Here is a 12,895-nt window from a genome sequence, read left to right as displayed (position 1 = left end):
GCTGAGGGCTCCAGAGCTGGACACAGTACTCCAGGTGGGGTCTCACCAGAGCAGAGTAGAGGGGCAGCATCACCTCCCTCAACCTGCTGGCCACGCTTCTTTGGATGCAGCCCAGGATACGACTGGCCACCTGGGCTGTGAGCGCACCTTGCTGGCTCACATCCAGCTTTTCATCCACCAGTACCCCCAAGTCCTTCTCGGCAGGGCTGCTCTCAATCCCTTCATCCCCCAGCCTGGATTGATACCGGGGGTTGCCCCGACCCAGGTGCAGGACCTTGTATTTGGCCTTGTTGAACCTCATGAGGTTCACACGGGCCCACTTCTCCAGCTTGTCCATTTTCCTGTTGAAGGCATCCCATCCCTCTGGCATGTCGACTGCACCACTCAGCTTGGTGGTGTGATCTGCCATCCTTTGCTGCATGAACAAATCATACCTCTTTCCCCCCAAAAGAAGGTGAGGGATGGTCATAGGAGTCCTGGTTCTGCACTTGTTTGTTTCCTCTGAGACATTGGAACGCTGCATGGCATCTCTGTCCCCATAAAAAGAATGAACGACACTTGCACTGGTTCTGTCTGTGAAAAGGGCATAGTAGCACTTCTGTTTTTCCAGCCTTTCATTCTGGGCCATTTGTATTGAATAAGGTTGTCTTTTATTGCTTGGCTTAAAATACCTTTGATCTTGGCTGCTGTGAGCATGTATGATACAAGGAATACATATGAAAAGTTTTCGATCAAGCTTCTTGTGCATGTAGTCCCAGATATGGTGTGACTGTGTCTGAAGTCAAGCATCCAAAATCAAAGGCACCCAAAGCTACTTTCCAGAATGCACAAGGCCTTGAGATGGAGCCCTTATTGTCTGGTGCTTCGAGTTCTTTGTTTATGAAAAATGGTGGTTTGAAATTAAGTACACCAAGTGGAAGCTTTTGGTATCTTCACAATGATGCCTTTTTGCAGTTCTGAGTGGTCTGACTGCCTTGCAAGCCTCATCTGTTCCCAGCATCCATAAACAATTCCTTTTGTCCCTAGAAGTGAAAAAAGATAGAAGAGGTGGAAACCCCAGGATAACAGGGTCTCTATTGAATTTCCTTGGCTCAGAAGAGCTGACAGGCCAAGGAAGCCAAGGTTTTAGAAATGTTTCAGACAGAGAGATGGCAAGGGGTTGGTCACTACAGAAATATGCCAACTAGTGTTTGCTGTGCAATGGGTAGTGCCAGGCTGCTTTTGTTTATTTCAGCCTAGTTCTAAACCAGAGGATGATTCAGGGTCTTTTCCCTGTGCTGCTTCTCACGGTGGATGTAGAATCTGCATTCAGAGCAATTACTGCACTGCAGCTACTGATATTGATTTGTGAAGCTCTCAAGTGCAGATGACTTCTTAGCAGGTTTGATGGTGATTAAAATTTTAGGAAGCAACTTTGTAATAGGACTGTGGGGATCCTACATTTTTCATAATGTGAGCATCTTCTGTGTAAAGGCAGTGAGGTCACTGCCTTGCACTCCCCTTGGCTTTTTTAAATCCTCATTTTCCCAAAAGATTATTTTTGTCTTTTTTTTTCTTTTCCTTTTTCTTTTTTCAAAACATCCAGACAATTATACCAAGAAAACACAAAAAGCCAATCGCAAAAATACAATAGGCACCATTCAGCAGAAAGTGTTGCAAGCATATCCCTGGTGTACTGAAGTTTCAGGGAGTATTACAGAAAGCCTGAGATTAAAGGGACAGACAAAGGGCATGCTGGCATTTTACCATAAAGTGAAAACATAGACCACGGCAAGAAGAAAAGTTTGTGGATGTATGAACGATTGGTCTTTGAGAACGGACACTGAAAGGGAAGAACAGAATTGAGAAATATGAGAAGAAAGTGCTGCCGGCATAGCTAACAAAAGTTGCTCAGAATAGGGCATGGCAAAGTTTTGGACTGATGTTTATTTTTAGAGAAATTTCTGAGAGAAATCAGTAACTGAGTGGGCCTCAGAGTGTTGTTCACCTGTTCACCCTGTTCTTTGCAGGGTGCTTGGTTTATAAGCTATCGAATGTACAGCACTTTTCCTTCTTTAGCTTGTGAAGTGTACATTGACCAGGTTGCATGGACCATGTGCACAAAAGATCATGCAGCAGAGCGGGCAGTTCTATCAAGTTAGAAACACTGAGTCTGAGGCTTTGGTGTTATCTAGGGCAAATCCAGCATGTAGTTTCCTTCTTCCATGCGTGAAGCTTGTATTTATTGATCACTCTAGTTTTGGTATAAGAACCTTCAAATCCAGTCATCAGTCAGAACTGGAATTTCTTTGTAATCAGTTAGGTTTATTCATTTTGTTTCATACTGATGCCATGGGCTTAACACTGTTACTTAATAGTACTCAGGCTTGTAGAAGTATATTGTCCTGCTCAACTTCTAAGGATGATCCTTTTTTCCCCCAACCAAATGAAAAAGCAAAGAAAACCCACTAATAGTGTTGCTGCATGCTCGGTAGTGTTGCGATAGGTCTGGTTGACATACTAAAAATTTAAGATTTCTGATGTATATTCCACAGTTCCTAACACCTTGTTTCCAGTAGATGCTTTAAGAACTGATTGTCCTATGCGTGTAAAAGGATGAGTGCGTGTTCTCAGGTGCAGTGCAACCAAGAGCATGGTATTTATCTGCTGTACATGCTCGTTGTGGTCAATATTGTATTTCTGAATGTCTCCTAGGCCATATAATAAATAGTAAAGCTGAGGTAAGCTGTATAAAACATTACTCTCTCAGAGAGAAGACGGCCCAGGGCATTCTCTTTCCCCTTTACTTACAATCCATAGTTTATCTGTAATTCATGTTTTTAAATGTAGGTAATAAACATACTTCAGGCCTGCTTTGGGACCTTTATGTGATCACATGTGGGTGTCTGTAGTGTAGGTGTCCAGACATCTTATATTCAATGGAAAGAAACAGCCCTTTCTAGGATAAAGTTTATCTTCTTATGAAGTCATATCTAACACCGTTCAGATGAACCACAGTGCAAAACTGCCTGTTTCTCCTCACTGCCTGCAAAGAGGGTTGAGTGTGATTAGCTCAGAGTTAAATATCTATAGTGTATAACTGGGTAAGGTGAATATTACTTTATGTGGCTTTTCAGGTGGTATGGAGAGATGTATAGAGAAATATGACAGGGCTACCATGGAATAAGACAGCATGATACAAGGAAATGTGACATTAAAAAAATTCTGGTTAGTAAGCTCTTAGCAGAATCCAGATAGGAGTGATATGTTTCTGGATGTCAGCTATGTACAGCTAATATTGATTTGAGCGGTTATGTGTTTGTATTTTGCCTGTCCTTTGCAACCGATTGTTCATGTTATTTAATATTATGGGCCTGACTGTGACCTTGTGCTGTCACAAGTAAATTAAGCCTATTATGTATCAAAGCAATAGAATGTGTATTTTCTAAGGTAGGAAGAAAGATCTAGCAGATAGGAAGACCTGGATATGGTTCTTGCCTCTACCTCAGATGTCCTGTTTGACTTTAGGAACTCCCTTAGATTCTCTGGGCCTTAGTTTTCATCTTCGTTTGGCATCACATTTCTAATTTGCAGGGGTTAGGAGATATCAAAAGAACAGAAGCCCTTGAGTAGATGAATAATGTTTATCGCTAGTCATGTTTCAGCCATCCTTGTTCTCTACATCCTTGGGACAATTGATGGCTTAATTCTACCTTGATTTGAAGCTTCTGCAGTCTCAATACTGGCTGTTGTGTGAGACTAAGTAATATGCAGGTCATTACAGATGTAGCCTTCTAACTTTCAGGGCTTGGTGGGTCCAGATATTTATATGCTGCTCTTAAGACTTTTAAGAGTTTGATGTAAATTATGGCTCATATCACAAGTGAAAACAACAGTGACAATCACGTCCCATCCATCAGTGAGACATCTCATTCTGAATTAACTGTCTTTGCCTGAGAAGATGCAATAGAGGTGTTTCTTGGGGTCAGAATAGCAATGTAAGGAGGAGACTCACAAAGCACCTGACTGTAGACTCACAGGCTTTAATTAGGGCAACAAGTTCTCTGCTGGATGAATACTACTGTTGCATGACTCTGAAGAGACAGAGTGTTCAAATCAGTGGAATATAATCCTTGTTTCTTTGGAGAGTTCACATCCCCATGGGGCTGCGTCAGGTAAGGAGGAGGAATGCACTGACAAAGCTGTACTGTCTTCTGCAATAGCCCAGTTCCAGGTGTGCTTAAAGCCCGCTTGAAGAAATAAGAGTAAAAAGGAGATATGCCAAATTACAAGCTTAGTCCTTCTGCAGTTTTTTGGAGCTGTTTGTCACTGGCATCTATCTATCTTGAACTGAATTGTAACTAGCAGGCCCAGCATTTTGGCCCTAAATCTGCTGATGATAGCAGGTGAAGGAAAAATGCCCTAGGAAGGTACTCCCTTCCCACCCACTTGGTGTCAATTATCAGGAAGTAGAGATTTTAAATGGATGTTGAATGTTTAGGAGGAAAAGACCTCGTCATAAATGTTCTTAAAAATGGAAAAGAGGTGAAAGGAATGCTGGCTCAGTCTTTTCTGAAACTTTCCAGTCCCCAGCAGAGGAGAACAAAAAATTCCAAACCTTTTCTAGCTAGGGAATTGTTACAGACTTTGTCAAGCAAAGCTAAGGATTAATCAGGACACAAATAGTCTTGTTATTGTTAACATTTTTATAATGGTTATTAGTTAATGCACATGATGATTAAGGGCTGGAGCTGCCTCTGATTGCAGTCAGTGGGAACTGAATTAAGGTCTAAATCACTGTTTGAACCTCACTTTTGATTTCCTGAAAAATAATGAGGCTTTGAACAGAACAGCATCTAATTTGTCTATCACTGGAAATGAATGTTTGTCTTCCCTCGTGCATCTATTAACTTGGAGGTCAGGCAGCTAACAAGAAACTGGTTGTTTAACCCTTAGCCTTAATGTAGGATTATGACTTGGATGATGGGACCAAGACCAGAAACAAGGCTGATTGTCAGAGATGCTGCTGAGGCTGCTGTACAATGGGATTGGTACATACTTGCAGTCAGTACTGCCATAATTCAGACTGTTCATCAAACTACTGGCCATTTGGACTGTCCCGGGGAGTTCTTGAGCCAGCAGTGCCAGTCCAGGGAAACCTCAGCAATGGAAACAAAGCCGGAGTCCATAAACCCCTTATTTGCAGTGCTCAATGTCTTTATGTTGTTGCTTGTTAATACAGAGTGAACAAACAGTCATTTTCTGAGTCCATATGACATTTCTTTTATTAGTGGAACACTGTTATTAGATCAGAAGTGATAAAATATCTCAGGATGAAAAGGGTTTTTTAAATTTCTTAATTAATGAGGGAATATTGATCATTAAGAGTGTCAATTAAGCAAATGTGCATAAAATGTCCAATATAAAGGAACAGCTATAATTACTATGCTGGCAAACACTATTATCCCATCAATTAAAGTTTTCTGTATCCCATCCAGAACTGAAATGCATTCTTCCGACCAAACCAGGAGACACGTCAAAACGTCAGGCACCAACGAGAACAGAAACAAGTCTCCAGGTGGAAAGAAGTGAAGTAAAGGGGTCAGAAATAAAGAACTCATAAGTACAATGGCATTGATTTGATAAAATGGTAGAATTTCTTTCAAGTTTTCAAGTTTATTTTAGGGAAACCTCCAAATGGCTTTAAAAATTATCAGCTCTTACTTGTGAGTATGAGTTTAGGTCCAGCTAAACAGGATCTCCTGTGGAATTACTATCTCAGACATTCATGGTATCTGTTGTTTTTAATGCCTTTGTATCAATCTGTCTTTTACAGGTCTATGATGGGGTCCGGTAGAGAGTTTGATCTCGTGCACCTGGAGGCAAAGACAGTGGATGGTCGTAAGTACATCAGCTTCCAAATATTGTGGTATTCTGGACTGCCCTCATATTCTTGTAACCACACAATATCATGATGGAAATCTGACTTCTGTTCAGTGATTCACCCATTTAATATGAGGGGTTTGACTGTTCCAAGGCAGGTCTGTCAGAAGAGAAGTCTTTCCAGCAAGGCAAAAAGTTGGGATTAACAGGCTATGAAAGGAGCCGAGAACATGGTAAGGAAGAATAGGTGAGAAGCAGTAATTGGAGTTAGTATATACAGCACTTTTCTTTCTTCCTACGTGATTTTTGTTCATGGGAACATGACATTGGAGAGAAGTTCCTGGGTCACAGAGTCTAGCTGCTGTTGTTTCACACTGTACATAATATCACCTTATTCACAGCTTTACAGTTTTAACAGACCAGGGATACTCTGCCTTAGGTACTACCTTTGAAAATACCTCATTTCTCTTGCATTAGAAACCTTTTAATGACCAGCCTAAGTGTATTCTTCACTGTTATTGCTGGTCCTGTCATTATCCTTCACTTTCATCAGCTCCTCTCCCTCCCTGCTTTCTCTCTTGAGGTGTTTTTCTCCATTCCAGGAGCCTCCTTTACCTGCAACTCCAAAATATTCTCCTAATTGGCTGTAAATTCTCTCAGGCACCCTGAGGCATTAGAAACCTTTTAATGACCAGCCTAAGTGTATTCTTCACTGTTATTGCTGGTCCTGTCATTATCCTTCACTTTCATCAGCTCCTCTCCCTCCCTGCTTTCTCTCTTGAGGTGTTTTTCTCCATTCCAGGAGCCTCCTTTACCTGCAACTCCAAAATATTCTCCTAATTGGCTGTAAATTCTCTCAGGCACCCTGAACCACCTGCTGGCCTTTTCTCCTCCCACCCATGCTTCCTCAAGATTTATCTTTGAGCTCCACTGCCTTTGCAGATCTTCCTCCATGGATTTGTTTTCCACAACACTGGATTGCCTCAGGCAGGCATCACACTGAAAGCCTGGCTGCCATAGATCTTGTCATTGTAATTCCATATTGTTTCCTCTGTAAATAGCAGCTTTGCTGCAACATAACAAGCAGATTTTTTACCATTTGCAATATATAAGTATTAATGATGCAGTCAATTAATTCCTTTAAAAATGGATAAAGTTCTCCCCTGAATTGTACCCCCAATGCAGTGGTGTTACTTAAAATGTGTATTTTGTCATCGGAAACTTAAAAACTGTCTGAAAAGGTAACTGTAAGGTAATGAGTTTTTTAACTCACTGAAATTTAGCATGAAAGAGAATTTTTTGGAAGATGAATTTTGAAAAGAAACAGTTGCGATAGAAACCATAAAGTTTTAAAGGTCTTTCCATTTCAAGATATGCAAGATTAGTAAAAGTGAAAGAATGTATTATCTCTATTTCTTATCATTTGTGATCTCTGATTATTATTTCTCCTCTCAGTTTCACTTTCCTGAACATGGTGGCAAGGCTGGGAACATGAGGCTTTCTATTTCTTGGGGCACGCTAAATGAGAATGAAATATTCTAACAGGACAGTGTCTATTTCAGCACAAAACATTACTGTTATAAGGCATTAAGAATTTGAGGTCATTGAGATGAAGCACTACAATCAGTGTTTAAGGAGCTATATTCTGGTGATGCTTTTGGGGAATGTTCAGCTTACAGTGGGCAGAGAAAGTGCCACACTCCAAATGCCTTGAATGGTCTTGTTTGAGTTCTTAGGCTGTAATAAGAACATTTTGCATGGCTATAGCACATTTCTGCAAAAGACTTCTTGAGTGCTTAACAAATTAGTAGGCTTTGTTACACCTCTTACGGTGGAAACCGAAAAACAGGTAGATGAAACTGGCCTCATTGAGGAGTCAGCCATATTACTAAAGAATAGTGGAATAACAAATTATTGCTCACCAGCTGAGCTCTAGTAACCGATTCTGCACACTTATTTTGGCTTAGTTGCGAGGCAGCACAATTTAAGTTTCTCTGTTTAGGCAGTGACAGAAATACTAGTGTAAATATAGCGGTGGTATCAAACCTTCAGCCAGTGGTGACCCCTCTTGCAAACCAATCATTCAGATGAAACTTCTACTGATGAGTCAGGAGGTCCCCAGCTCAGCTCATCGGCAATATAAGAAAGTGTTGGATTTTCAGTAAGTGCGTCCTTTGTTTTGCCTATTGTTCCAGGGAGCGTTGGTCTTTGGCAGAGGACTACGGTGGGTAGCTCAAAGCAGTAACTTTGGAACATATGACAGCTTTTTTTGCCAAAAGACATTTGGTAGCAGGTCACAGGATTTTGAGACTGAGGCAGGCTAAGAGTGTGCATATGGTCGATTACTCTAGTTACCATGACCAACTTGGTATATTGAGGTCTCTTGGCTACTAGAGCCTTCTTCTAAGTACTAAATCAGTCTCCTTTTCCTGGACGAAGTAACTATGACCCTCCAATGGATGAACAGACCTTTCTCCTCTGGAATGAAGCAGGTGTCTTGCTGCCAGTGGGGTGATGGGGTGAAGTGTGCTGAAGTGAAAAAGATACTTTTTTTCCAAGCTGAGGGTAATTTGCAAATAATTTTTCGTGGTTTTTTGTGTTTTGTTTTGGGTTTTTTTTAATGTTCTTGCAATTACTTATTTATACTTTGTTTGGAATATCTCTTTTGAGAGTTAACCAAGTGTAAAAATTCAATAAAGGGATTAAATTTGAGAAGGTAGAGGTGCCAAAACAAGGCAGGGAGAAAGAAGGAAAGAAAGGGGGGTGGTGTGGAAACAACCACACAATCTGTACAATAAAATAAAAGATCCTGAAGTGAAAATATAAGGGCTAAGCAAAAACCTGCTGAACTCAGTACAAATAAGAAAAGCTGCCTCATTCTTGTGCTGGTATCTTTTCCAGCAGAGGCTGAGTAGTACAACTGCAGCTTTAGGTGAGAAGAAGTAGAAATGTCAGCAGAGTACAGTGTTAGCCCATCTCCCTGGCATGGTTGTTTGAGAACATGTATTGGCAACAATCTTAGCATTGGGCTTTCCCTGCTAGAACACCAGTAACTCTCTATCTCTGCTCCCTGATTATGGTCTGTCTGTGCATTTTATTTATTGTGTTTATATACATAATGTAAAAGGTTTACAAGGACCAAAATAGGAGTCTCTTAGCAGGCATAAATCAGTATAACTTCAGTGGCATGTTGATTTACACCTGCTGAGGATCCGGCTAGCAATGTTGTCCCTAAGCTCACATTCTCCCTACTTTTTTTTCCCCTCAGGATCTGGAAAAATCTGGACTCCTTCTGAACACACTGTGTCTCATTAAACTAGGGTGCAAGTAGTGATGAACAAACTGAATAAAGACTGTGCAATTTAGTTGTATTGATGGAGACAGATTTGCAGGGCTAATCATTGCCATTTGTTTTTAATCCTGTTGTGTAAATTTTGGAGAGCACCAGGCAAATTTTCATCTCGTCAAATGTGATGGTTTTGTTTGTTTTTTAAAGGCTTCAGGCCCAATCCGATTCAAGCTGGGACTGAAAGCACAGTAGTAAAACTGATTTTTCTGGTTGGAAGAAGTTCATATGAACCTTATCTCACATTTCCATTTGTACGCTTGGGTGTCCCTGGTGTTCCACTTTGATTTTGGAACAGAATCAAAGGCAAGCCGGCAAAGTCAGCAGGAATTGTGAAATTTTTTTGGCTGGTTTCAGGTCAACACCCCAGTAAGACAATTAATCCCCTACAGTTCTTAACCACACGGTAAGCTTCTCTTTGTTACATTCACCACCATAGTCAGCAGGCAGAATGACTGGTGGAAGTTAAATCCAGGTTTGCTCAAATGCAGCTTGAAGTGCTTTCAGAAGGTGTATAAACTTAAGAACGTGGGGTTTAGGTTTGTAAAGAATAATCAAGTCCTGAAAGATCCTTAGTTAATGGGTTTATCTTATTTGAGCTAGGGAGGGTTATCCCAGTGAGGCCTGATTCAAGCTAATTGACATGAGAGGTAGTTTTTATTCAGGTGATCCCTACTGAGGAATCCAGACTGTTGGTGAGAATTAGAAAGATGGATTCCTACAAGGCATTTGGAGGCTAACGGGGTACCCACTGGCCCTGCACAGAATGGCAAAGCTGACTCAGAGGATGTCTAAGTGACAGTTTCTATAGATGCAAGTCAAGAAAACCAACTGTTACATTTCTGAGATATGCATTTGCTTGTGTAGATAGATGCCAATTGATTTTGAATGAAGTTTTTAATTTATTTAATTTATTTTTTTTTAAAGTGTGGATGAAAGACGCTAAGGGGTTTTCTAATGTGCTAGCAAAAATTTAGAGAGCTCCTAATATTTAAAAAGTGCTTTTGTTTCCTTTGCTTTTCTTCTGCTGTCCTGATTTACACAGCAACTTTTCTTATTGAAAGGTAATTTAGGTGCTGCTGTGGTTGCAGGTAAGACCAAAGCCTCACCTGGGGTCAGCAGGCATGCTCTGCTTGCTGGTCAACAGGGACTGAGCATCTGGCCAATAGCATCTGAATCACAAAGTTGTGCTAGGACTTTAATATCTGTTTTCACAGAACATTGCTAGAAAGAATAAAATAATCACTGCTGTGGGAAAAACAAGTAGGCAACCTCACCTGACAGTCTTTTGCTAATGCAGCTAGAGTGGTGAATTAATTCCCATAATGCCCTAAACCTGCACAGTGATTTTTTTCCTGATCGTGATTAGTATTTTTCCTGATCATGATTAGTATTTGTCCTGGAGAATGACATCTGTTAGTTTCTCTAATTATATCCTTATGCCAGAAATGGCAGAGGTTATACTTCCCCATGTAAAGAAAGATTCCTGACTCTAACATGCAATGAAGAAAGAGTAGCGGCAGGATAAAAACAGATTTGTGAGTAGTTAGTAAATGGGATGGCTTCATTTCACTGATCTTCATTACTGGTTAATTGCTTTGCAGTTGCTGAGTCCTGGAGAGTTGTGAATATATTCCCATATCATAAATTTTTCACAAATCAACATTCAGATAAAAAACAGTCACTTTATGTGTTTCTCAAAAAAGGAGTAGAAAGATTAATGTATGGGAGAATGTTTAATTAAATTGTGGTACTCATTGCTATGGGAGGTTCTGAATGCTGAAGGTGTACCTGAACTGCCAAGGCACCTGGACATATTCTTACAATTTTTTCTAGGCTTCTGTTATTAGTCACTGTTGGAAAGGGGTTACAAGCCTGGGTCTTTCAGTGAGATATGTTACTACCATGTTCTTACGGTTCGTTAGTTACAGGATGCCAGTCATCCTTCAAAAGCAGAAACTATCCCTAATGTATAAGCTGCTCAGTAATGAACTGGGATACTCCATAGTAAATCTGGAAGACAAGTCATAGACTGTGTGGATGCTCTTTGCATAAACTCCTGATTTGTCCTTAGTGGATTTATTTGTAGAGAGAAGGACACATTCCTCAATTAATTAAAGACAAGAAAAATAAAAATCAGGAGGAATGATACATTCACAGTGAGTACAGTGAATATTTTCACTGACTCTGCTTATGATCAAATAAGGTTTTTGAAAGATACACATGCAAGCTTAGACTGGAAAGCAGTGGGTATTATGGTTTCATATGTCATACAAAATAACACTCGGCAACAAAGTATCCTAGTCTGCTTTAGGAAAGGATTTGAAACTCTCCCCTGAACTTTAGCAGAGGCTCACCAACCTCCAGTAACCACCAACGACCTTCCATCTCCACTAGCTGAGCCAAGAAATGTCTCTGGGACAGGCTGGATGCATTTCCCTTGAGAATATATTAGCATGGAGCTCGAGCTAAACAGAAAAGACAAATATTTCATGGCACAGGGTCCCCCTGGCTTTTAACTTCTGCTATGTGTTAGCATTTGCAATTCTCTTTCACCACTGAAACAGATTAATTTTGCCAGAGGTTTCCCTTACAAGATGTCTCCTCCATTCTTGTGTTCTGTGACTTTTCTTGCTTCTTCTTTAGAAATAGCTGCCATTCCCTGAGAAGAATCCTACTCTAGGTGTCTAAATCTGTCAAAATCAAAGTGTCTGGGGGTGTAAGAGCTGGGAGTTGCTATGTTCTTCTCTCCAGGCACAGCATGACTTTGTTGTTGTATATTAAAACCAGCAGCTGTTGTTGGATGTGAGGGTTCTGGAACTGAAAAGCATAATGTCCTAATTACCTATGGCAGGGAAAACATCTGTGCAGGAAAACTAATGAAATTAATTCCAGAACTTAGCAACTGAATACATTAATTGACATTAATTAATGCTAAATTACAAAGCTCTGCCAGTGGAATCACATAAAATGTCCATGAGAATCAAATGCCGAAACAAAATCCTTGAGTTAATGTGAGCACAGCAAAACTTCCCTTAGAAAAAAAGAGGGATCCAGGCACTGCAAGAAACCTGTTTTCCTTCTTTCTGTCTCCCATAGCAGAGGGAGCTTTTCTTAGTGTGCACATCTCGGGGTTTGGCTGTTTGGGAGATTAGCTTAAGCAATTTCAGTGCTCTGCCCTTTAGTAGTTATTACTGGCATTTTAGAATTGAAGCCGTGGAGAATTGCACTGTAAAAGTTCACAGGAATTGCCTTAGTAAATCTTCATCAATGGTACAATCAAATGCTGTACAGACTCCTGTGATCACAGAAGAAATAGACATGGTCCCCATTCCTCCATTAAAACAGGATCAAAAAAACTTCAGTCACCTCTAATGGATGTCAACCTGGCCTGCTCTTTAAAATTTCTTGTGGAGGAGATTCTTTAATCTTCTTTGCTGGCTGGTCCCAGCAGCACCCGTCCTGTTACCTCCCTGTTCTCTCAGGATAGATAACCTGTTTGCATGGGAAGTAAGACGGCACTGCAGTCTCCTCTTAGTGTCTCCCAGGTGGCTGGTGTGCCTGTGGAAGTAAAAGGAAACAATGGGGGGGGGAGGAAACAAGGTGGGAAACAGAGGTCTGATCCTATATAGCTCGCACCTCGAATACTGTGTTCAGTTTTGGGCCCCTCACTACAAGAAGGACGTT

The 12,895-nt window shown here is 40.7% G+C and overlaps 1 protein-coding gene across 1 annotated transcript in view; it reads left to right on the top strand.

Moving 5' to 3' along the window:
• The window catches only part of LOC103897901 (VPS10 domain-containing receptor SorCS1), a 217,192-nt gene that overhangs the window by 123,245 nt on the left and 81,052 nt on the right, over positions 1-12,895 (top strand). Inside the window, exon 6 of the mRNA XM_009278079.1 lies at positions 5,816-5,880. Coding sequence (XP_009276354.1) covers positions 5,816-5,880 — 65 coding nt within the window. The remainder of the gene's footprint in view (positions 1-5,815; positions 5,881-12,895) is intronic.

Source organism: Aptenodytes forsteri, unplaced genomic scaffold (assembly GCF_000699145.1).
Source record: "Aptenodytes forsteri isolate BGI_AS27 unplaced genomic scaffold, ASM69914v1 Scaffold15, whole genome shotgun sequence".
Lineage (NCBI taxonomy): Eukaryota > Metazoa > Chordata > Aves > Sphenisciformes > Spheniscidae > Aptenodytes > Aptenodytes forsteri.
The sequence above is the reverse complement of the archived record's forward strand: the minus strand, read 5'-3'. Positions and strand labels throughout refer to the sequence as shown.